Raw genomic sequence first — 26,252 nt, forward strand, 5'->3', positions numbered from 1 at the left:
CCAGAAGACTTGCTATATTCAGTAGAGTGATGCACATTATTACAGCATTTTCAGTATTCCAGTGAGAGCCATATCCATACATGTAGTCACTGTGTCACTGTGATTTACTGAACTGTTTTTCCAGTTAAAGGCCAATATCAATATGTTGCTGAGTCTGAGGTTAGGAATTTGTGTCACTGTGAGACAATTTCATTCCAGCAATGATGGTACAAGGGTGTGTCAGTTTGCTATTTGCTGTAATGCCATCACAAAACACATACCTGTTTCACTGTAACATGGAGCATTTACTGAGAGCCTTTGAATGAGAAATTAACTAACTGATGACTGTGATGTTACTGACAAACAGTGATTGTGTGTGTGTGTGTGTGTGTGTGTGTGTGTGTGCACGCACGTGCATATGTGCATATGCACATGTGTGAGTATATGTTTGTCACCCATGGATAAAATTATTTGTCTCTCCAGGAGCACCTCTAAAGAATATGTTTTATATACTCTCAGCTGACAATAGACATACAGCAGCTGAGGTCTTAAGAGGGCACATTGATCCATATTCAGTCTGTCATATTTCATCTATAGTAACTCATACCTTGCAGTAAGATGAGACCATGCATGATTCATTAACATAAACAATGACTCCGCAGAAGTACAAATTTTAGTCTTTTTGTAGTGAGCCTAAGATCACTCTCTTTTGCATGTCAAGCTTAGCCATTAGAAAGTGCGCAAAAACCACTGGCAGCACCTTGCCACTTCCAATGGCAAAATTTGGATTAGAACAAACAAGGTTGAGTTAATCAGCACTAATGGAAACCCACGAGCAGCAGTGAAACCATGCCCACAGATAGACTGGTATGGTACTCATGAGTGCTGGAAAATGTTTTTAATTGGCACAGCTGACATCATATCACCTACCAATAGCAATGTTTGTGGCAATCCCAGAGCAAGAAGAATGTAGAAAACAATTTTCTGTGGGTGCAAGGTGAACAGTTTCTATCCACTGAATCTCATCCTCAGTTATTCTCCCTTTTATTCTCTCTTCTAGCTCCACCACCTAACAATCATGGTATAATAAAGCATGTATCTATATGGGCTGTGTAAGACATTATTTACTTACTTACTATATTTATAATTTCTTACGCAGTCAAAATACTGGGACTGACATGTCGGAATAGACACAACACAAATATAGAGGGAAATATGATGTGGTTGTAAGAACATAACAAAGTAGAGATGTACAACATTTATGTACAGATCCATATATTTGAATAAACCTGTTATATAATAAGCTGTGACAATACTTGACACTTCAGTTAATACTTAATGCACACTGTGTGCGCATTTTTAAATTTTGCAGTAAGTATGCTCACCTTGGAAAACTGTACTACACTCCTCTTGTTGCCGGGAGCAAATTATTGTGACAAATTTTTATAGCTGAACTGAACACTAGATGGCACTAATGGAGCATGGTTTAAAAAATCTTGACAGTTCAGCTCTAATCAGTTCAAGCAATAGTGAAGAAGAGAGAGAATGAGAGTGAATACTGCACAGTTTACCAGTATGTAATAGGCAATTGAAATGAATGGTGAAGTAAAATAAATTTTAAAAAAAAGATAACTTGCTTTGGGTAGCAAAAACACTGACTGTAAAATGATATAAGGAGTAATATTTCATATTTGCCTGTACACAGTGCTTTGCCTATTTACAACACGCTAAATCATTTACAGCGTAAAGAAAATATATTGAGTGTCTCTTAGTTTATGACCAAAAAGAATTTGTGTTTGTCCTCTATAAGCATGTTTTTAGCACCTAACCTAAATGACACTTGCCCATACTAGGCTGGAGCAAAAATGTCCAGAGCAGTGATCCTTGTTGAGGTGGATTGAGGTACTTTAAAATGGAAAATCTACAGCATTGACTGTAGCTCTGCAGAAAGCATAATTGTATTTGACAGTGTCAGCATGGGACACTGCACTTTGCAAAGTGTCTCTTATCTGTGTCTCAGCAGAACTTTATCAATTAAAGATAGGGATGTGATCTAGGAAGTTTCAGATACGTAGATTCACCTGTCTAAAGTCTCATATAAGACCTTTACACATTTGCATAACAACTATTAGTCCACAGACTGGATCTGGCATCTCTTATCCCCATTCTCGTCTCTCAGTCATTCTTTACCACAAGTGCCTGGGGACATTACTATGGACTACAAGGTACTGAGGTACTGCGTGATCGCTGGTGCCGTGCTGGGAGCTATACTGGCTGTGCTGGGTGGTATACTCATTCCAATAGGCGACAGCATCATTGATGGCACCGTGAGAAAGGTAGACCATTGTTACTTGGAGATAAAGCAATAAACTTTGGAAGATGTAAGCTTCAATGGTACATGTATTCTGAAGATATAGAGTTTTTCTTGACCTGATTTTTCTTAATCAATCAGACCCTTTTCTTAAGGGTCTGAATAATCATAGGGTAACAAGATGATGTGTATTACAGTAATGAGCATTGTGATATACTGAGGGAGGATTGTAAACATGATTCGTGTGTATTGAATTCTGTATTGGTGCTGTGGTCAAGGTGAAGGAATTCATTTGGATGGACATGTTTTATATATATAGAAATATATATACACAATATGTTATGTTTAACATAAGCATCTAATCCTCAGAGATTGCAAATTTAGTAGATCACTCATCCAGATCACTTTTATATCTGTTTGCCATATCATAAAGCAATTTGGGCATGTCACTGACAATAAATGATAACTTCATCCAGGCGTTTTCATGTTTACTATGGTGGTCATAATTAGTCTGCGTATGAATTCGCCTATACCCCAGTGCAACTGATGAAAACATAAGGAACTGGAGGATAGCCAGTACAAAACCTATTATTTATCCCCTGTAGGAAGCTGTCATTGAAGTAGGAACTATAGCCTATGACAACTGGGTGTCAGCAGGAGCAGCTGTGTACAGGCAGTTTTGGCTGTTTGATGTCTTAAACTCAGAGGACATCATAGCTAATGGATCCAAACCAGTTGTTGCTCAAAGGGGACCATACACATACAAGTAAGCCATGTTGAAAATCCGCGTATAATCCACTGCGAGATTTTGTTTGCATTTTATGTTTATGGGACATATTTTTATAGGCTACATGATCTAGAAACAGACCCAATCATAAGAGCATGCTAAACTGTATGTTAAAATGTTGTGGCTCTTAATGATCAGTTACTGACTATGGTTGATTACATTCTGCCAATACATTCCTGACCTACAGTTGTCAGAGTACACACATAAGAATTGAGCATATAGACCTGCGTCATATTAAGGGCGACTGCTTGTCTATGCCATGCTCAAAGCCGTTTTTCTGTGTCAGATAAATGGGACAGTTTATATTAAAAAAAAATTCTTTGAGGGTTTTTTTTTTTTCAGTTAGAGAGTGCAGAGCTAGACTTAAGCACCATGCCACTAATTTACTAATTATTAATAACCAATGAGTTTACTAATAACTATTAACTGACAGTATGGATGGTTATCAGTGGTGTGTGCTTAACTGTTTGTCTAATTTGTTTCTCTACGACTGCACACAGAGGATGGCACATGCCAAAATGTTTGTGCTTAAATCTTCCTCTGCATCTTGTAATTAGAATGCAGAAAACTAACAGAGCATTTGTAAATAAAACACACCAGTATTTTAGAGAGCAAGCCTTTACTTCATCATTTTGAATTCACTGGGTTTATGCAGGGTTAAAGACTGGGAGAGTGCAGTAACCTTTCACTCTTCCTCAGTGTAACCATACAACAATGCCCAATGGCATTCTCCCCACAATGATCAACCTATTAAAACTTACACTATTAAACATATCTAATTTGTAAGAAAACATACAGCCAGGTTTTACAGGCACAACCACAGTATAAACACATGTTAAGCAAATTCCACAAGCACAAAACACAATATCTGCATTCACGCACGTGCACACACAAACACACACACACACACACACACACACACATACACACATGCACATGCTTGTATCAAGCCTCCATTCTAGCATGTTGCTATAGTAACCATTCAACCTTCCATCAGCCCTCAAAAGCCTGCCCATCCCTGGTATAATGAGTCTTTTAGAGCCAACACAAACACACAGACATATTACACACACCTACACACTACACACACATGTTACATACACACTCCACCCTGTGCAACTAGTGCTTTTACCAAGTGTTACTGTAAAGTGTTCAAATGCTACTGTGCCTGTTATATGCTTAGCTTTTTTGAGCCAACTGAAGGTATGTTTACAATGTGTCTCTTTAGTTATCATTACTTTCAATGTCGATAATAGTAACACATGGATATGAAGTTGAATATGAAAATGTAGCGGGGATTTATATGGATATAAATAAACTTATCTGTGTATCCATTTCTCGCAATCTCCTAATTTGATTTGATGTAGTCTAATTTTTTGGTGCCAGATTCCATCAACATACTCATAATATGCTACATACCCACATTAGCTTCTGTGCCATGTGTCATCCCTCGTTTCTCTGTTCATGCCACAGGACACGTTTTCTACCCAAGGAGAACATTACTTTCCACAGCAATGATACAGTGGAATTCATGCTGCCAGCCGGAGCCATCTTTGAGCCCTCTATGTCAGTGGGGTCAGAAGAGGATGTTTTCACTGTGCTCAATCTGGCTGTAGCAGTAAGTCATCAGGGCTCTTTTTCTGGCCACTCCACACTTTCAGTATCTTGACTGATTTCATTCTGCTGTGAGTTCTGAAGTGAATAAACCCCACAACCTGTTCTAAAAAAAAAACCCAATTATTTTATCACAACCAAGGGATATTCAACCCTTCCTTGTAAATCACTGATAAATTTGAACTAAACAATTAGTTTGTAGCAAAGTCCTCATCAACAACTGATAACACTGATTCTAAAGATGCAGTTATGCAATCTGTTTTATAGCAACCTGCTTTATACACATCTTTGCGATAGCACATGATATCACATGATATCACATGATATCATCAGTAAAACCAGAATGCTAACATCCCTTTTTGTGAAATGCAGTACAGCATTCATGTGGTTGTGGGCACGCATTACCACTATTGTAGCATTTGTAGCCTTTGCTTTGTGTGCATCTCAGTTATTATGGTGCAAGATCCTGATGTATCTTCTCTCTCTGTCCTTTCAGGGTTCCTACCCAGTCCTGCCCCATGCTATGCTTGATTTGTTTATGAGATTAAGTAATTCATCCCTCTTCCAAAGGAGAAATGTTAAAGAGCTGCTGTGGGGGTATCCTGACCCCATGCTGAAAACAGACCTGGGTGTGTTTCATCCTGTAAGTCAAATACTACTGTTCCACCGAGACAAAGCATTCCCAGATCACATCAATCTTTATTTCTACCTTCACAACGAAGGTCTCCTAAATCCTATAAGGTGTTTGTGCATTAACATCAAATATTTATGCATTGATATCAGATATTTTGTTTGTAAATACCTGCTGCTCTTTTGTGTTTGCATTGTTTAGTACAACGGTACGTACGATGGACCCTACAATGTTTTCACAGGCAAAGATGACATCTCAAAAGTATCCAGGATTGACAGATGGCAAAGGGAACCGTGAGTTTCACAATGTGTCTAAGCCCATGTATATAAATCACGTTTTCAGTTGTCATGCTTGAAGCTGCAGAGGTCTGAATTAAGTGCAGAGTACAAAGGTTGGTTTTTCCATTATCTGCACTGTAGGCTTGGGAGGTAACTCCTCTGGTTTGTCCTTGCAGGACTGTGTCTTTCTGGAATGATACTTATTGCAACATGATCAATGGCACAGGTGAGCGAGAACTTTTCCATTTCCATTTTCATTTCTAGCATGAACACTTAGCTAACACACACACACACGCATACACACACACAAACACTCACACAAAAACAGTGCATGTCTCAGAATATGTGACCAACTTCACGGCAAAGATGTAATGTAATTTTAAAATATTAAACTTACATTTTATTTGAGATAATAATATCTTTACTTTACCACGGACCTTGCCCCCATAACTTCTGAGATAATATAATTACTAACAATTACTACAAAATTTGAAATTCATGCAATAATCATTCAACAGATGGGTCCTCCTTTGCTCCCTTTTTGGACAAGAGAGAACCATTGTATTTCTTCTCTTCTGATATCTGCAGGTATGCTACATTGCCCATGATTAGTTACAGTTTTTTGATTAATGATTTACCAATCATGAATCAGGCATGTTCATGAATGACTCAAACCTTCGCTTTCCGCTAGAAAATAGTAATGAAATATGGTAAAGATGTAGTGATGCAGCTAATGTAATTTACATCTCTGTCACAAGAGGTCAGCCTATACATGTTGCAAAGGACCACAGTGCTTAATTGAACAATGAAATTTCAGGTCGGTGTCTGCGGAATATGTCAGCACTGAGAACCTGAAGGGAATAGAGGTGTACCGCTATATGCTACCTGACAAAACTCTGGCTGCTCCCAGCGAAAACCCAGACAACATGTGTTACTGTACCGATTCACCGGTCAACCAAAACTGCAGCCTAGCTGGAGTTCTTGACGTTACCACATGTCGAGGTAAGGGTCAATGCCTAATTCAAGATCAGGTTATCATCATCATCATCATCATCATCATCAGCTTAACAAAGCAAATAAATCTCCCACAGGAATTCCAGTCTTCATATCCCTGCCACACTTCCTGCATGGCAGTGAAAGTCTGGTGCAGGCACTGGACGGGCTGAGTCCCAGTGAAGAGGAGCACTCCACATTTCTGGACGTGGACCCAGTAAGAAGCTTCCAGCCTTCAGCTACTTAGTCAAGCAAAAAAAAACAAAAAAACTTTGTTTTGGAATTAACAGATTTGTTGTGTTTGTTTTTGTCAGATCACTGGCTTCACTCTGAATTTTGCCAAAAGGCTTCAAATGAATATGATGTATGGCCCATCAACAGTTATCAAGTGCGTTGAACCTGTTTCATCATGTCATTCTTCAGTACTAAGAATCTGGTCGTGGATAATGTTCATTTACCTATGTATGCGGCCTGTGCTTTTTCCTCCAGAGATTTGCTCAAAGTGAAGGATTACACCGTATTCCCTGTGCTGTGGCTGAATGAAGTAAGCATACCTTTGTATCTCAGATACAGTCTTTAATCCAAATGACAAAGAACAGACGGATATTCCCTGACCCTTCTCTAAGGTCTGTTTGAAAAAGAAAAAAAAGAACAGCCTAATTGTAAGTCCAATAAGCAATCCACCTCAGCCTTTGGTTCGTTACTTGGAGTTTCATTCTGTTCTCCAAAATGAGTTTTGGACAAGATCCAAATGGTTATTTCAGAGGAGAGCAGTGCCTGGGCTCTCCTCTGATGTTTATAGAAATTAAAATGTCTCTGCAAATTTCCAGAGAACCTACAGTCAATCAAATGGCTCTTTTCTCTTTTCCACTAGACAGCATCCTTGGATGATGAGACAGCCAACATGTTCAAGGCACAGCTAGTCACCCCAATGAAGACACTAGAAATAGTGCAGATCACCCTGCTGGCCATTGGCTGTATCTTGTTTGTGATCTGCACCATATGTGCAGTAATAGTACCCTGGAAAGCAAAGGAAGACCTTAATAAAACTTTTTAATTGTGCTTATTAATTATGCTTATAAAGATGTAGCCATTTTTTTTACATCCAGGATTATTTATTTAATGCTAAACTAGTAAATTCAAAAGGGAGAATATACATTATCATACAGTGCAATATCATAAGTTGTAATTACACTGAATTGGGAGAATTCTATTGACTGTATTACACTATACTCATCTCTCAAATGTATTTACAGTCTTCTGACAAATGTCAAATATCTGTGTAGTGCACCTCCACAAGGGTCCAACTTATTCAGCTTTTGTGTAGGGGAAGAAAAATAAAGAACAAACTTTGCAACAAATATTGTTTGATCAGCATCTTTTTTCATCTCATGTTGCCACTAAATGAGAAGAAGCAAGAAAACACTAGTTTGATCTATTTTTCTGTGGTTCTATGTGGCAGTTTGGTTTGCTTGTTAAAGATATTTACTTGATGAGTAAACTTGTCATATATCCTCATGTAAGCAGTAATATACTGTTGAATGTGGGCTCTAGCATTGGACTCAGTTGCACATAGCTTTCTTTTTCTATATTATATAAGGTTTTGGATTTGTCTTATTAAGACCCATATTTATCTTCAGTTTGGCAGCATTAACATATTGATTACATATCATCATTGCTGATTGATCCCTCCCATTACAATAATCTGATGTGATTTGATTTAAATATCAGCCATCATCTGGAGTGACACACCTTCACAAAATTAAGAAGAGCAGACAGAAACAATTCAAACATCTGGAAATATTTTACCTTCACACACCCAAACCTTGAATGGGCAACAACAACTAATGTTCATCTAATGCATTTATTTAAGCTTTTATAACATCAATAAATAGAAATGCAAAACTTACAATAACACAATGTATAATTATAACTGACATTCACTGTTAAGGCAGTTTCATCTTGGTTTAAGTACTAAATGATAACAACATTGCTATGGCATGAATATTATTAATTTCAAAAGACAGCCAAACTGAGCCTTGAGCACTGACAGCTGAAAAAAGGGGGTTAAGGAAATAATTAAAGTGTAAGTCAAAGAAAGTATTGTATCACTCTCAAATCACGCTCAAATTTTCTCAAGGGTATGTGGTGAAATATGTACACAATGACCATGTCTAACAACACAAATACAACAATATTGTGCAAAATTACATAAGTTATTTTAATGACAATCAACAACACAAGCTCTGTACACAAACACTAGTAAGAGTCCACATCCTGAACAATAGCTAAGGTCCACAGTAAACACACAGATGCTGATGACGATCCAGCTATGCCGCTGTTGTAAACAGAATACATGTGCCTCAAATCAAATGCTACAATGTACAAGGCAAAGTGTCCTGTTTTCCACTTTTCCACTTTTCTTTCAGTGATTTTTTTCAAAGACAACGAAAATGTGGCTCAATAGAGGGCATATGAAATGAAAGAGACAAATGACAGTGCGAGGTTGGTTTCAGCATGCCACCTGAAAAAACATTCTTATCAAAATACTGCCAGACAAACAAATGTATTTGATGAGCATGTACAGATGTTTGGACATGGGGGAGATATTTTTAAAATCCGTTAAGATATTAATACAAAACATTTCTCATGGTCACATGTTAGAGTTGCATGAAGAGTATATGCTGGAGATAGAGAAGAACTACAACTCTGGGTGATGGTGGAACTCCAAAGTCTTACACTGTACATTTGGGTAGCAGCTGATCAGAGAGGTTCTTTGACCTCTCCAGTAGGTTTTCATTTCCAGCAGTGATATACACTCATAACAATTTGGTACAGACCATTCTTGAGAAAGTGTTATTACTTTGTGAGATTGGATTTTGTACAATGACAAAAAGAACTAACAAAAGATTAGCATTCGTATAAGGGACTGCTATTTGTCCTCATGGATTTGCTCTAAACTGTAAAGAGTCCGTATTACGCAATCATGAACTTGTAGTTTTGCCAAATTCTAAAAAATTAAAAAAATAAAAAGGATAATGTGTTGCCTTTTTTGTAGATGTGGCAAATAAATTTGCATGCATTGGCATGGCACTAATGAAAAATATTGACTGATAAGATGTGTCTGCCCATTATTCTATGTTTCATGGAACTGAATCTGTCTGAACCCAGGGCCTTAACAGAGCTCCACATTCCTTGTTCTTTCATTGTACGCTTTGGCAAATAATATATTTTATTTATTAAGTCATCAGATTGGAGTGAAATCCTTGTCTGCTTTATCACTTGTGTATCAGAATGCAAAACTGTCCAGTATCTTCACACGCTCAAGTAACGTGTGAGGACTTACTTACTAGACAGTATGAAATGCACACGTGTGTATGGTGGCACATGTGTCACAGTCATCTGGTCAGCGTCCCACATGCACATTAAACTATTACACAGGAAACACAGGGTGCTCCACGTTTTCTTCACCTGAAACTTGTGGAGGGAAATGAAAAAAAAAAAAATGAGGTCCATATTTGTGAGGTTTAGAGGGCCCTAAACCTAACCATCAATAAGTTAGATTTTATTTTCTAATTCTCCTCGTCCTTCCCATCTCTACGTCTACTCCTCGGGGAGGTTGTTCCTGCGGTTGCGGCTCTTTCGGCGATCCAGCAGGGGCTTGAGTTTGGCCAGGTCTCCCCTCACAGGGCTCAGATTCTGGAGCTGCTTTCGCTCCTTGCAGTACTGTTGCATGGCAAGAGTCTCAGCTGGGCTAAAAGCTTCTACTAGCGCCTTTGGGTGTAGAGAAGCCGCCCAGCCCCACGGTGAGTGTTGCTTCTCGGTCAGAGTGCTGACCAAGGCCTCACTCAAAACACGCAGGCGTATCTTAGCCACTGTGCGCTTGAAACCATTCTCTGTAGCCAGGCAGTAGTACAGTCCCTGGTCTGAGTGCTGCACTGAGCGGATAAGGAGGCCATGATCAGTCGACACAACACGGTCACTCAGTTTAACCTGCACAAATAAACAGAAGCTTAGATGTGTGAGTTGACGGACCATGACATCTCTTTTGGCAAGAGACCAAATATTTTCAAAGACAAATTTCTGGTTACTGAGGGCTTGGCACAAATTATGCTGAACCACAAAAAATTTAGAGGGGTACAACAGTGAGAGCTGACTATTAGATGTTGTTGCTATACATTAGTGTAGGGATGTCACTGTTACTGAGTGGTACTTTGCTGTGCACTTGCAAGAAGCACATGAGAGTATCTTCTTTGTAAAATGGTTAGACCTGGTTACGTTAAGCCTACTTTAAATGAAAAATTAATGGATTTGCACAAAGGAGGATGATGGACCTAAAAACAACAACAACAAGGAAAATACATTAAGCTCTGCTGTTGAAGTTATCTTTGAAAGATAAATATATCTCTATATTTTGATTCGTTACAAGCATTTTCCCCACTTTAGTTTTGTCACATCATAGAGGATGTGACAATGTGCAGCCCTGCAGTTTGTAGTTGTTTATTTCTTTCCCTTTTTTGATTACATCAGAACTTGAGAGAGTGCACATGTGGGGTCATATGGTTAGGCCATTACATCTTTTAAAAAGGTATCGAATACACTTCAAATACATTAACATTCAAATACATTAACATTCAAATACAGTTCTAAGTTTGATTGTATTGTCTCTGTCATGAGGAAGTACTGCAGAGGATTTTGCCCTTATATGAAGAGGAATCCAGGCATCCTTCAAAGTGCCTTGCAAATCAGTTGACATTGCAGTAACATACACTCTTTGTGAGAACTATAAAACAGCATTAAGTCGCAGGTGTGTTCAGGCACCTCGACACATGCATTCTCTCTTCGCTTACTTCCCACTGGGAGGACTAACAGTTAAAGAAGTGAAAGTTATTTGCAAAACTATTGTTTTTCCTCTGGGAAATTGTTTCATTAGTTGAGTAACCATAATGTCTGACCACATCTCATTTGAAGCACCACCCAGACAAAAAAAATCACTGAGGGAGCAGCTTTTGGCATTTGGAGAGGTGAAAATCTGAAATCTTCAAACCAAGAAGGCTGTGATCTCATGTAATTGTCATGATAGGTTTGGAAATGGACTGGTGAATGCACTCTCCCCACTGTGCATAAAAGAGAGATGCATTAAGGTTAAACTAGTGGTTCTCACCTCCAGCCCTGGGGACTCTCTGCCCTGCATAGCTTTATTGTAACCCTCAGCTGATTGGGCTGATCAAGGTTTGGCAAGGTTTGGTCACTGGAATCAATTGTGCCAGTTCTGGGCTAAAACAAATGTTTTCAAGGCAGAGACATCCCCGGAGCTGGTGTTGGGAACCACTGAGCTACACCATGAAGGAGCTGTACCACTCTTTTGTGGTCTGATACAGGAGTGGGTCAACAAACACACCATTACAAATGAAAGCTAACCTCTTTCCTACGATCATTGTCTCTTTGGATGAGCCACCTGATGGATGCTTGAGGAGACTTGGCCAAGCACTCCAGGAAAGTGGTGTTGTTCCTGACGCCATACTGGGCCATCTCCACAGCATTCCTGTAGGCTGAAGCAGATGTCCTCTACATTATTCATTCACACCCACTCACAAGGCACCTAACTGCCTGTGCTAGAGTCCAAAGGCTGACCCACAGTGCACTTAACAGCTGCATATGTAGCCACACAGCTTGAGTCAAATGTAACGGAGCAAGCAATGTTCCACCCCTCAGACTCAAAACGAGAGATCACACTGCTTTCTGCATGGTCGTCCTGTCTAAAGAAATCCTATACCACATTATCAGACTTGTCATTTGTTGCTGCTCTGCCTGAACGGCACATCACTCAGCCGAATCAATGACAGCACCAGAGACCAATTAGCTGTAATAGGCAGCTGCTGCTGTCCCTGGGTACATGTTCATTTAGAGAAAGATGATAATTATTATTGGGAATGAGACAGACAGTGAATAGTGTTTCCTGCTTTGTTTAGACTACTCTTCATGTTCAAATTATCACTGTCCCTGAGCTCTGTCACTTAGAATTTTCACCAAGGAATAGATGGTGTGTGTGTGTGTGTGTGTGTGTGTGTGTGAAGGCAGGGGGGCTGAGACAGGAGAGAAGAAAGCAGGAGTGAGGGAGAGACTTTAAAGATATAATGAAGTATAATAAAGATATAATAAAGCTATTAAACTTTCAAACTATCGTGATGAGTGAAGTTAGTGAGCGTGACCACACCTCCTGTCCTGTAGCTTACCTTTCAGATTGAATCCCCTACACTGCGTCAATGGATTTCCATGCATGATGTCCTGCCTCCTGCTCCTTCTGAAATGGCATCAACACAAATTTATTTACTACCTTTCATATTACCTTCTCAACTTTTACTGTTTAGTGTAAAAAAAAATAGCAAAGTCTTATTTAGAGCAGCAATCTTGATTTTTTATGACACTTTGGTTATCTGTGCTTCAAAAACTTTACAACAATATTCAGAACATATCATTGCACACAGTCATCTATGTTAGGAATATTAAAGTAGTTTTGGTGTATCACAGTCTAGACATATCTAGAAAAAACTCATTATATAAATAATACAGTAATATAAAAGTACTTTCGTGTGTTTCATTATTATTCTACCCAGAGGTGTAGTACCATTGCCAAAGACTACACAAAAAAATGAAGTTTAAACTGCAAGTTAAAACATAATGAGAAGTAATGCGATCAAATTGAATCTGAACAGCTATTTACTGCTTTTAATGTTCAGCAGCTGTTAGAGATCATTAAGTAAAATGGAGCTGTCCTTTGCAGTCACATATGCTTTATGTTAATATATCCTCAAACACAGGCCAAAATGGCAGCAAAACCATCTAGATCACTTACTAAAATTTGATTTTAAAGCATGCATATGGAATGAATATTAAAAAATCATTGGCCAACAATCATAACACCACTAAGAGACTCTGTAAATATCTATACAAGATTATTTGGTGACCGCACCTCTTGCCTGTGGGGTAGAAGCGAGAGCAGCTCATACCATCCCAGGCACAGTAGGGGTCACGAGCTAGGCAGCAGTCCGCACATGCTGAGCCGTAGGCATGGCAACGATGCAGGGACACTTGGGAAACACCGTTCTCAGAGCTGACGTACAGCTGTTGCTGAAATACAAACAGTGCAAATGACATATAATTGTTTATTTTAATGTCTGCCTCAGTGAAAAGAAAATTAGTTCACTAAAATCTACAGTTGTGCCATTTTTTTAAAAGTTTAACATGCAGAGTAGATTTTCACTGATTTCCCTTTTACTTGTTTTGTTTTGTTCTTTTGCCTAATACAAAAGCAGCAACATACCTTTTTGGAGGAAATTCTTAGGTTTGTTACAGCTGCTTTGCCCTGGAAAAGAAATGTGATCAGAGAGAGACAGTTTACTTCAAATGACACACTAAAAGGAAATCCCCTATAACTGCTGAGAGAGATGCTGAATGGCATTAGAAACCTGATGGCCTATTTAATGATTATTGTGTTTCTATGTGCAACATGAGACATATGTGCAATTGTAATGTGTTCCTGTATCTGCTGTTGTGTGAGTTGTGTGCTGTGTGTGTGGTGTGAGACACTGTTATGTTAGTACAGTGCTTTGTGAAAGACCTTACTGGCTGGGCCAACAAGATCCCAGTCAGCTGCTTGTGTTTTGTTCTGTAGCCAACATCCCTCACATCTGCCAGGAGTTTTTATCAGAGTAAAGAACAGAGTGAGAGAGGGCGAGGCCAAACCTTAAACACTTCCAGCTCCTCTAAGATCAGATCCTCATCCAAGGAGCGGTTAGTGGGCAGGACGACCACCTTCTGCACCGTGCCTTTGTCTGTGGGCAAAGAGGAGACAGAAAACCGAAGAAAATGTTAAACACGTAACTCATTGCATCTGACAGAACCACAATAAAGGCTTAAAAGGAGGCATGAACTCTGGGTAGACACATTGTTGGAAATTAGTTGCTTGTGAAAATACATAACTGCATAACCATTGTTTTCTCCCCAGTTCAGTGAAGAATCTGGCATGAGACACTGCTCATATGGGTCAAGTGAAGAGCGTGTATTTGCGTGCATGGTCAAGGTAAGTACATCTCAGCTGAGGACATTTCTTTCACAGTAAAGTTGTCTTGAAGGGAGGAGAAGGCCAACATAGCAAAAAGGCTTGGAAATTCCCCCTTTCAGATCCCGATCACCAGCAGAACAAAAGCCCCGAAGCCAGCTAGCGCTTTTGGCGTGCCACTAGGACGTTGGAAGAATGGAAGGCTGATAAACACAAACAGCTGTGAGACTGACTCCCAGTATCAGTAACTTCCCTAACACATACACTCCTTCCCTCCCTGCTCACTCTCCCCATTCTCCCCATTCTGTTCATCCTTCCCATTTGCTTGAAAACACCGGCTTCATGTTCCATCCTGGAAATCTGTAGCTGATTCCACTTCAAGATACAGACTGACTCTTTCACTCTCCCTAAAAAGCCAATACTGTCCCTTCATCTTCAAACACACTATGACTGAGATTCATGTCCTCCACAACCTGCTCATGAAACACCCCGATAACACAGAGACAGACTGTTTTATTATTGCTTGGAACATACTATGACTAAACCTTTGTCAGTACTCCTGCCAAGGGAGTACTCCAAGGACATGGTTTAGTGACTAACCCAGCTAAGTTAACCTAGAGTAAGTAGTAAATCTCCAAATAGAAGAGCCCTATGGCTTTGTTTTGCTAGGAGAATGAAGCCAAAGGCCTCTTCTATTAGTAGGTTTACTACTTTCTCTGAGTTAACTTAGCCGGGTTAATCACTAAACCACATACTTGAAATACCCCCCAGGACTGTGACTTTTGGCCACCCTGCTGGCCATTCTGTGCATTGTCATGTCATGTGCTTTGCTTGCGTTTGGTGTTGTCGTGTGCTTCTGATTGTTCCCGTGTGCTCTTGTCTCCACCCCCCACCTGATCACTATTATTACCTGAAGCGTTACCTCCTATTTTCTACCAATAGCATGTCATTGCTGTCAACTGCTCTGTGTATTTAAGTCCTGTGTCTGTACCTGTTCGTTGTCAGATTGTGCCAGTGTGTTTTTCTGAGCCCGTCTGTGCAGTTTGCAATCTGAAAACCAGAATTCTGACCCTGTTAATCCTGGCTAGACCTGTATTATGACTGACATTTTGGATTTGTTTGCCCTGAAGACTACTAGCTTTGACCTGGCTTGGAATTGTTTTCGAGATTGCCGCCAGATTTGGACTTTCTCTGATAAACTTGATTATATTTCATTGGGTCTGCAGTTGCATCTTTGCATGTGAACCCTAACAACCTTTTCTCCTCTTGGTTTTATATGAGCCTTTGGTACCATGTAATTATTATGTGTCATTAACATGTACATGCCATCAAAGGCAGATAGACAAAGTAGGCACCTGCCGACAAAGCCATGTATGATAGGCTTCTATGCTTATTCTATTTTCAGAATTACATTACTGTACCTGTCCCCAGGAAGAGGACCTGATAGTGTCCATCTGCTGCAGTCACCTGGTCCACAGCAATTGAAGTGTATTTGTAGTCTGTGTGAGTGCGGACTACCAATGGTCTTCTGCCCACAGGATAGATAGGGTTGAACATGACAGGGTGATTCCTCACAAACATCACCACCTCATCAGGAAACTCCTTGGTACTCTGGATATGTGGGGTAAAAGCTCCACCAGGGCACTAGAGAGAGAGAGAGAGAGAGAGAGAAAGAAAGAGAGATTATTTTAGAGAGCAAAGGTCCTAACTGACGTATCACTTATTCTATCTGATATTTCTCTGATTTTTATCACTCTAAAGCACCAACATTATCAGTCTAAATAATTTTATGGCTTGTCCAATCCAAAATGCACCAGCATTGATCAGAGAATTCACGTTATTGCTTAGTCACTAAACTCTGGAGGTAAACATCATACTTTGCCCTAAAGTGCAACAGGGACACATGACGCTAATGGAAAAACTGTGACTCACAGTTCCTGGCCTTGGATAGGGTATTCTTCCCTGGAAGGCCACCCACTGGAAGTTGGGCCCTTCCCTATGGGCAAACGGGCCATTGAAGACAGTGAGGATGTCTGCCATATTGTACACGCACACAGCTGAGCCCTTGAATACAGAGCTGAGGAAATGAAAAATAGATCCCATATTGTGAGCAGGTGATACATCAATACAGGAGCTTCCTGCATAAACATTATATCCACTTAGGATTTGGCTTTTCAGGAGCATCCAAGTCATACAATCTGAGTGGAATATTAGTCAGTCCAACTCCGAGTGGACACCTTTCCCATTTCCCACAAGGATATAATGTGGTTTGGCAGAGAACCTGGAACCCAGACCAGGGCAGCACACTGAAGGGCATTGTTCAGCCACCAAATGCCAAAATGCATCAAGAGGATGAGGGCAGAAACATGTTGTGTGGAGAGGAATAACAAAAGTGCAGACTACCACAAACCTCCTCATATTTGCTTTGGCCACAGTAAGAAACTATGCAGAACCACCTCAGCTCTGTAGCTGAGTAGAGCGGAGATGGAGGGGTTATGGAGCGGAAACTACAATCTAACAGGGTTGGAAAAAAAGTTCCTGCTGTGGTTCAGGACTGCAGACTGCACAGTTACCTTAATTAACCCTGTCTGAAATGAGTAATGCACTCACCAAGATAGTGAGAAATACAGACAACAAGATAATGCATAATGTGTTTATGCTTAAGTAAGGCATAGTTTGTGGGCACTGACATTCAGTTGAGACCAAGTTGCAATACGATACAATAAGATTTCAGAATGGCTCCAGTTAAACAGTTATCATTAATTCCAGTTCAACAGACAGAATATCCACAGAATAGAAGACATGTCACTGATCAGTTTCCTGAATGCAGAAGTCAGTGGAGCATTCTTAAGGTATAATCAGATGCTTATGCAGTCAAGATAGAACTATCAAAGCTATATTTCTTCAGGTCAACAGTGATCCTACAAACATGCATGCATACATGAAAGAAACTCTGGAAGTGAAGAGCAGGCTGGCTTGGACTTTACCTCGTGGATGTGAAGACACCAAACACCAGAAGGCCCTTGGGGTGGTCAGTTTCCAGTAAAAACACATTTTCTGGAGGGAGGAACACTAGTCTGCTTAGTGACTTGATATCCATCAGCCAACTTGTTACTTTAGTGCATGATACAGTTCATTACCAGACAAGGAACATGCCTGAATGGACACAGGTGAACATTTGTGGTTGGAAATGTCCACAAAACCAAAAGTGTACAGACCCACAGCCATAAAAACAGATATGACCCAGTTCATAATGAATGAAATGGGATGGAAACGTGTTGAATGTTAAATAAACATGAGGGATATTTTTTAAGGTTTTAAGCTCTCCTTAATGGACAGTGACACGCATGGAAATGGCTGAGGGTCAGAGCCAGTAAATCGCTGAGAATGCGTTGTAGATAAGGTCTAAACACAGGTGTGAATTATCCATATGTACAGGCACATTTCCATTTTGAACTTACCAAGTTCATCAAAGTGGGTTTCGGTACCATCATCCTCCAGAACTGAGCACACCATACGAGCCTTCAGAAATGTGGTCCATTTGTTGACCAGGCTTCTCTGACCTCCAGTGTCATTCTTTCAACGAGACAGAAACAATGGCTCACACATTAAATAAAAAGACAGTCTCATATGAGGAATGTCCTGTGTAAGCTGAGACCATATTGCACTGCGAGTCTACACACACTTACTGGACACACTCGGGCCACCATTGTGTGAATATTTTTGGTGTTTCCACTGTTGTCTGTCAGTCTTTCACGGAAGAAGAAGTAAAGTTTGGCATCGTTTGGGTCTGAGCCATCCGGTATTAACTGGGCATCAATGAAAACTGGCTCTACATTAAAGCAAACAGAGCCGAATGAACAACAAAGGATTAGTTTCACATGAAAGGGCATAAAATCTGAAAACAAATATCTTCACACTATACTGCGCAGAATTTTTCAATGAATTCTAAAGTGCCCTGCTAAGAAACTTAAAGGACATTGCAAATTCTAACTTACACACAGATTATTGCTGGATGTTTAATTGAGAGAATGGTGTCTGCAAGTGACAAACCAAAACTCACAGCCGATTATTGTTTTCACTCTTCCAATTTAAGAGTCTTCAATGAACTCCTTCCATAGATGTACAGACAGTTCTCACAGAGACATGGTCTTTCATAGACCAGCTTTGTGCTGAGTATCGTAAACCTTTGATAGTATATATAACACATCATCAAACATGTGGACGTTTTGTTGTGTTTTTACATGTTGATTCTGTCTCACCACTCAGCCATTTGGAGTTGTGCTGGTCAGTTCTTACAGCATTCCTCATGGTCAGGCTTCTGAAAATGGCTGCATCTGTCCCCATGAAGTCAATGTACATGCCAGAGAACAGCTCCTGGTCTGTGGACAAAACCAATAATGTTTCAAAGCTGAGTGAAGCCAAGCCTGGACTAACCTCACAGTCACAAAAGCCCTCAAGTTGTGCAGAACCAGGTGGAGTCTCAGCACCAAACCATTTAAAGACAAAAATACTAAAATATTTCTAAATATTTGTGGCTGCTTTATTGGACTGTTGTGCAAGTTATTCTTGGATAAGAGTCATTCGTTGACTGATGTTAGAATGCCCTGTGTGCCAACGAACCTAATTGAGATCAATATGTGTAAAATGAAATAATGACCACTCTATCCCTTGACACTGTGCACTACTAATGACTGACACTCAGGGTTCCAGACTAACCTTTTCCAGAAACTTCCCAGAACTGTCCCAAGACAGTGTGTTAGTCATCCCATTGATCATCCCAAATACAAAATTGCTTTTTTTCATCATTGTTTATTTATCATTTGAAACGTTGGTGCTGCCATGATGCTGTCAGTTGTTTTTAAAAAACTGTCTTATCTTGGCTACGTATTTTCAAGTCTGTAATTACGGATAGTCCCTTCCCTATTTTTAATCCGCCCTGGGAGGTCAGGCTGGCATTCATCTGAAGCCTTCTCCGTGGCTGCTGACGACTCTGAGCCATGCTCATGTCTCACATGTTTTTCAATGTGCCATCACCCCACCATTTCATCACTCCATTACACTGGGCCCTGTGGTTGGGATTTTGGGCCTGGGGCCAAATGCTGCTCTGATGAAAGCGTGTTGACAGCACCCAGACTGCACGCTGTCACTATAAGGGGTTGTGTGGAGGGAGGAGATTATGGTGTAGATTATGACGTATTTTATCTGGCCCAGACAGAAAAGTTCTTTTCTCTCAGACTGTCTGAGCTTCTGCACCCTCTTGGGACTGGTGCATATTGCTCCTCGTGTCTTTGCTGCTTGGAGCCTGCTGCAAAAGGCTGTCAGACTCTAGTGTTAGCTGACACAGCATCCATCTCTGGTGTCTCTGAAAAGCAAGTTGTGCGTGCGATTCATGGAGTAGTGGCAGTGTCAACAAGCAATTTGATACTCACAGACCAATGAGAGATCAAAAGCGAGAGCCTAGCTGAGAGACGTGAGCATGCTGACCCATGAGGTCACTGGGGGAAGAGGGGAGGGGGTTGGGTTGATCAAGAGATAGGAAGCTATATGCCTCTCTAATAGGAGCTACAGATATAGAGATACGTTGACTTACTGAGCATGACAGAGACAGTGTTGACGCGAGGGTTGAACGAGCACCTTCCCTTCCCAGATTCTCCCTTTGAAGCGATGTGGAAGACTTGCTCCTGCAAAACAGAAAAAAACACATTTTACAGTAAAATGAACGTGTTCAGGAACATTGGGCTTTTGTTCTTTAGCCATAAATATCAGCCTGTGATCATTCCAAAAGTGCTTAGGAAATTTTGTTCTTGTTTTCTCTCTTTTCCCCTGTTTTTTTGGAGTCACAAACCCTTTGCTTGGCTCTACCCTCGCAGCCCTTCCATATTACATGAAAGAAAAATTTCATAATGGGAGGGAGAAGATATTTCCTCTCAAACTGCTGAAATGCTGTTGCTGTAACTGAGGGCTTTGGATCCTTGCCTCGTCTTCACGGTTTGACAAACCATTCAGAATCTTTAGTGCTCCATAGCAACCGCCAACTCTGCCCTGAACTCCATTCTGGTGCCGGCAAGTCCCAGCCACATTAGGCTGCCCTGACTGAGATATGTGCCCCACTCAACCCAGGGACTTTTTTCAGGAAAGTGAGGTCGCTCCCCATTCTGGCTCAGAATGCTGCATTCACCATGATCTGGGCTGACTGGCATCTCCACAATCGTTTTGAGTTCAAGTGGTGGTACATACACAATGAGTAAACATGCATCAGCTCACACGCAAGTTGTCTGGCTTGTCTGTGGTGGCCTTGCCATACAGTATTAATGATGTGATGTCACACGCATCTATGGGCACAGGGTCAACTGAACTGGCAACCTAGAACTGTCTTGGTTTAAAGCCATAACCACGAACTGGGGGGAGACTAGGGTCAGAAAGGAAAAACAGACGAACTCGCCTTTCAAACAAGAGCAGAATGACAAAGAGCAAAGCTCTGGTCTAAGGAAACTGGCAGAGGCCGCAGGCAGCATTGCTTCTATCAGAGTTTGGCAGGAGCTGTGGACTGCTGTGAGCTTTCAGTCAACGCTCTTCTTCTGGACAGTCAGCTGTGTTCTAGCCCTCCCTACCCAGACCTCTCTAAGATAGCCCCAACTGTTAGGGCAGAATAGACAACAATTTCATTGATGTATGCAGGAATAATTGCCTGTACCTCAAATAATGACACATCTAAAACCTTCTTGGTGGTGTAATGGAAGCGGTAAACTGTAGCCTTACTGATAGTCCCCCCAAAATTCCTTTCAGCATATGAGCTAGTCCATAACACTTCAGTTGTCGTTAATATGTTATAAAACAAAACATATGGTACAGTTCAAATGATAGAGATGGTAATCGGCTGTGTTATGTGAGACCTGCTGACCTCTGGTCGCCGCCCTCTGTTCACATATGCACACACTGGACTGTAAGCTCCACTCCCACAGATAAACAGATGAGTTCTGTTGAAAGGTTGGATGACCCGAATGAAGTTTCCACAGCCGTGCTAGAATGATGGAGAGAGGGGGAGGGGGAGAGAGAGAGAGAGCAAGAGAGAGAGAGTCAGTCACATAACCTCAAGGTGGCGAATATACTAGTGTCTTTAACTCAAGATACAGAAAAACACATTGTCGTATATTTTGTTTGTATGTTACATTATTTGTGATGATGCAGCGAAAAAATAAAGGAATGAGCGGCAGCCACACTCCCACTGGAAGAATAATTAACTGCTCCCTGGAAAATGTAAGTGGAAATAGAGATTCCAAATAGTTAATCTTTTATTTTAGTACATACTGAAGGCTAATAAAGGTTTAGTTTATAATGGTGCTGAGCTCCAGTTCCATCTCTTTAGTAAAAGAACTCAAGTCTGTTTGTGGTAAAGACCCAGACCAAGGAGGAGTCTGAAGAAATTGGAGAGAGGGAGGAAGGAGATGAGGACAGGAGAGGGGACGCCCAGGGAACCATTAGGAACTTGGCGAGTCATGGAGAAACGGCAGCTGCAGCAGCTCATGCTCTACAAATCCAGAGAGAACTATTCCAGGAAAACAACAGCACTTCCAACACCATATGTCTCTCTCTCTCTCTCTCTCTCTCTCTCTCTCTCTCACCCATTTCTTTACTTTCTGCATCAACACATCTACTCCTGAGCTACACCATATCAATTGTATATGCTTGTGGATCATATTCATAATTAGGCTTACACAAGCTCACTCACTGCTTTAATAACCGGCCGAGGAAAGTATAAAGATACTGGGCGACTCAAAGTTCAAGCTGAGATCATGCTGAGTTCAAGAAAAGGAACTCTAAACATGGCTGAGTTCATCTACAGGACCGACAGAGAAAAGGGACTGATAATTCTCCAAAAATGCTTACCTTGGGCACAAAAAAAGTATGTGGCAATGCATTGCTACCCTCATGACTGCAGACTTTATCTCGAATGAGGAATGGTTATTTACATATCTGGAGGGTAAGTATAACAAACTGACAAAGGCTTTGTCTTAAGACCTACAAATACTGTTTGGGAAAGCATGCATAACGTTTAAACACAGGGAACACAGAGAGAGAGAGAGAGAGAGAGAGAGAGAGAGAGAGAGAGAGAGAGAGAGAGAGAGAGAGAGAGAGAGAGAGAGAGAGAGAGAGAGAGAGAGAGGGAGAGATTTCAATGCAGAAATACCTAACAAATATTTGTTGGACCATGTATACCCCGTGAGGCACACACAGAACAGCATAAATAACTTCAGTCATGAAGGACGTCTCTCACTCAGAGACAGTAGAGCGGCTGCACTGGCATTGCACTAGAGTCCTGACTAACATCATTCTGTACAATGGCCTCCGTCTCATAGTTTCAGTCTGAGCTCCATTTAATGGAGAAAATGCTCTCTGTAAACTGGGACAACCACTGTCATGAAGATTAATTTGAAGACAGCAACAGGGTATTCATCAAAGTTTGCCATGTTTTATTAGCACAAATTAGAACAATTTGACTGAATAGTAAATATAAATGCAAAACAAGGACTTTTGTCAACACCAAAGATAACATTATTATCCAAAGCTGAATGTTATTGAATGCAACCATCCTACTAAATAAGCCATGTCAGATAAAATAATTAATTAATTGGTCCAAGTATTTCCTAGCTCTGAAATTCTGAATTCTGAAAGTCTGTTATTAGGCGTACTCTGACAATATCTGCTATGGAGTGTTCTTATGGTGCAGTGCAATAAAATCCTCCTCTCGTCACAAATGTCTTTTAATAGACTTAATTAAGGACAACAGTGAGGTTTCGTTGCACTGATCTCCTAGAGCAACATATCTGCAGCTCCACAGTTGCTCTGAACAGAACTTATTTTGTACAGTAAACAGAGTGACCATGCACCTAAGTGAGTTCCATTGGGTAGTTAATCACAGGGGAAAGAGAGATGGCCCATGAAATCATGCCAAGAGTTAAAAGGTGTCAATGTTCTTACTGTGGGGTCCTTGCCAGCCATCTGGCATTCCTCGATTTTGCTGTTAGATGCAGGCCAAAAGACCTGAGGTTAAGGGAAAAAAACAGGAAATAGGATAACACTCAGTTTTGGGCATTGAAACTGAAAAGTAAAAACATGTTAAGGCATAATATTACCTACATAATATTTACCTCTTTGACCAAGTAGACTCTCAGTATTACTGTGCAACTAAAGACTGGAAAAAAGTGCTTTTAAATGCTTAATTATTAGCATTAATGAATTAATTATTAATTATTAAAGGTATTGCAGAGAAATTTAAGAGTGTACTGAAAGCTATGTTTTAAAATTATTTAAACAAATTTCACTTTGTGGGTTGTAGGAAAGGAAAAGCCCAAAATCCAACCTAAAACACTTGCAGTTGTTCATAAGAAGAGTTTGAAACCAAAGTGCATTAACACAGTGGAACTAAGGCACCCTTTGAGGTCTCTGTGACTATTTGTACCATGTCATAATGTTTTAAATAGATGTGCCCTCATTCCCCTACAGAGAGGTAAACGTCATCCTGTCTGTTTATTCACACCATGCTTCTTCAGTTATGAGTAACATGCCTCACCTGTGTGCCCCTAGCCAGCAGAAATAATTAAAGTAATGTTTATGTCACCTCTAACTGAAAAGGTTTATGCACCTCGGAGGTGTTGTCTGTTTGGACATAATGCTCAGATTCCAGATGGAGAAATGGCCTCAACTGCTGCCACTACCTGACTGTAGTTTGCATTTTACAAACAAGTAAAGTAGGTTTACAGTGTACTCAATGTGTTAAAATAAAGTGTTTCAGTTGAACACTAACCTTGAGTGTGCCATGGGTGATGTTGTTGATGTCCATAGACAGGATGTGGTCTTTGCATCCAACATACATCCGGTCCTGATCCTCATCCATATACAGGATCCTATAGTCCATGGGTTTCTCTGAAAGGCTGTAGTGTTCAAAGGACTGAGAGGCCTGCAGCTCTACAATACAAACACACACACACACACACAAACACAGATTACCTATGCAAACTGATGTGCAGCCTGTCTCTTCATCTCTCTGGAACACTGATCATGAGGATTATAGGAAAATATCAGGGTGCAGGCATACTTTTGATGGCTGGTGAATAATTTTACATAACCCTTAAGTCCCTTTTTTTCTAAATGCTTTGGAAATCACTAATTGTGCTGCAACTAAGCATTACTAAGGTAACCACCTTTCTGTCTTGCCCACAGAAACATTCTCCTATGGAATCCTTAGACAATGAAAGAGAACTCTTCAGCCATACCATCAAAGCCCTTCACCCTGAATGCCAAGCTCATGAATATTTATCATTTTTCTAATCAGTTACCAGAGGCTAAAGAAATGGAGTATGTTGATCCACTCACTCTCCTCCCACTCCTCTTTCAAACTCTTTCCAAACTATCCTGCTTTCTTTGTTTTTCTCTTGTGATCAGTCAGTGAGTTTGCTAAGCTCTCTTCCAATGGAAAGTCACATTCATATTGTCTTCTGATGCATTCTTTTCAAGTCACAGCATTTTATCATGTATAAAGAGAGCTATGGAGTCTCTCCACTTACTCAGGCCTCTGAATGTCTTAACATGGCTGTGCATTCATCACTGTAGTCCTTGACTGTAAAGCCAAGTCTGTTTTCACTTCAAGCACAGAGCAGTGAGACATTTCCCACAGTTTTACTACAAAGACGTCCATCTTCACTTACAAATATTCCCACTTCAGTACATCACAGATTTAATGTATGAATGACATACATTAACATATAACAAAGGACATTGCACTAGTTTAAATGAAAACCAGAGAGAGAGAGAGAGAGAGAGAGAAAGAGAGAGAGAGAGAGAGAGAGAGAGATGTGAAACCAATACAGTTAAGGAGGAGTTTCACAAACAAGCAATGCTTCAACCTCAGTTTATATCAAGTTTCTCTAAAAGCTGCAGACAGAGAGAATTAAAGTCTCTCTGAAGATTTGCTTGCTGGAGAGCACTGATTTTACGAGGCCAGGAAACCTCAAGTAAACCTGGGACATACCATGATGGATGAAGTTTTGTCTCCTGATGAAGATTGCTTGGAATGTGGTGTGCATACTTACTTCATACGGCAGTGCTTTTCATTCTGTGCCACAGACAAAATATTTTACATGTTTCCTTTACAAACAGCAGGCTTCAATACTAGTTCTGCTGTGCATATGGGCTCTGTTTATCACTTTAGAATCATGGCTTGTTTACACCTGCAAACACACATGATAGAACATGTGTACTCCACATCTATTTTCCCTCTTTCTTTTTTTTGAAGAGCCCAAATCAGAAAATCAGACACATTCTTGTCCTCTTTCCAGTGTCAAATAAACATGCATTCAACCAGAATGTTATCGTGGATAAAGACCAAGGGGCCATCACAAGATCTTGGCATTTCGTGGATATACAGATATATGCTTCTTCTCTGGAGGATACCATGGTTTCACACCAGCCTTACTTTCACACGAGTCATGACAGACTCCTGGATCAGCATTACAACTGCACATCTGTTGAAGTCCTTTCCCTATAGCACTGTTGGGTGCTGGTGCACCTGTGTCCACTGGGTACGGCAAGGAGAT

The 26,252-nt window shown here is 40.5% G+C and overlaps 2 protein-coding genes across 2 annotated transcripts; one reads left to right on the plus strand and one right to left on the minus strand.

The window, feature by feature from the left end:
- Positions 1 to 2,192: 2,192 nt before the first annotated feature.
- cd36 (CD36 molecule (CD36 blood group)) lies at positions 2,193 to 7,650 on the plus strand. Its single transcript, XM_030777624.1, has 12 exons — positions 2,193 to 2,315; positions 2,896 to 3,056; positions 4,551 to 4,695; positions 5,188 to 5,334; positions 5,524 to 5,615; positions 5,777 to 5,826; positions 6,119 to 6,188; positions 6,418 to 6,602; positions 6,692 to 6,810; positions 6,908 to 6,981; positions 7,083 to 7,137; positions 7,468 to 7,650. Exons 1-12 carry the CDS (start codon positions 2,193 to 2,195, stop codon positions 7,648 to 7,650), a joined length of 1,404 nt encoding a protein of 467 aa, XP_030633484.1.
- Positions 7,651 to 10,196: 2,546 nt separating this feature from the next.
- Positions 10,197 to 24,568, minus strand: sema3c (sema domain, immunoglobulin domain (Ig), short basic domain, secreted, (semaphorin) 3C). The gene is made up of 16 exons (XM_030768466.1): positions 24,464 to 24,568; positions 23,638 to 23,700; positions 21,560 to 21,679; positions 20,249 to 20,339; positions 18,918 to 19,037; positions 18,345 to 18,487; positions 18,117 to 18,231; positions 17,643 to 17,712; positions 16,588 to 16,732; positions 16,077 to 16,299; positions 14,340 to 14,428; positions 13,918 to 13,959; positions 13,567 to 13,724; positions 12,830 to 12,897; positions 12,015 to 12,145; positions 10,197 to 10,586 (listed from the first exon to the last, which is right to left on the minus strand). The coding sequence occupies exons 1-16, from the start codon at positions 24,551 to 24,553 to the stop codon at positions 10,197 to 10,199; spliced, it is 2,058 nt and encodes a 685-aa protein (XP_030624326.1). The 5' UTR covers positions 24,554 to 24,568.
- Between the last annotated feature and the right edge of the window lie 1,684 nt (positions 24,569 to 26,252).

The sequence above is a fragment of the Chanos chanos genome, chromosome 1 (genome assembly GCF_902362185.1).
Source record: "Chanos chanos chromosome 1, fChaCha1.1, whole genome shotgun sequence".
Classification (NCBI taxonomy): domain Eukaryota; kingdom Metazoa; phylum Chordata; class Actinopteri; order Gonorynchiformes; family Chanidae; genus Chanos; species Chanos chanos.

What these genes read in the sequence shown, in the direction of transcription:
- sema3c (XM_030768466.1), bottom strand. Translation starts at nt 24,553, where the DNA reads ATGGATGAGGATCAGGACCGGATGTATGTTGGATGCAAAGACCACATC. An exon ending in AACCCACTTTGATGAACTTG is followed by an intron (nt 17,713 to 18,116) that starts GTAAGTTCAAAA and finishes TCCTCCCTCCAG; the next exon opens with AAAATGTGTTTTTACTGGAA. An exon ending in AGGAGCTGGAAGTGTTTAAG is followed by an intron (nt 13,960 to 14,339) that starts GTTTGGCCTCGC and finishes TTTCTTTTCCAG; the next exon opens with GGCAAAGCAGCTGTAACAAA.
- cd36 (XM_030777624.1), top strand. Translation starts at nt 2,193, where the DNA reads ATGGACTACAAGGTACTGAGGTACTGCGTGATCGCTGGTGCCGTGCTG. An exon ending in TTCTCTTCTGATATCTGCAG is followed by an intron (nt 6,189 to 6,417) that starts GTATGCTACATT and finishes ATGAAATTTCAG; the next exon opens with GTCGGTGTCTGCGGAATATG. An exon ending in CATTTCTGGACGTGGACCCA is followed by an intron (nt 6,811 to 6,907) that starts GTAAGAAGCTTC and finishes TGTTTTTGTCAG; the next exon opens with ATCACTGGCTTCACTCTGAA.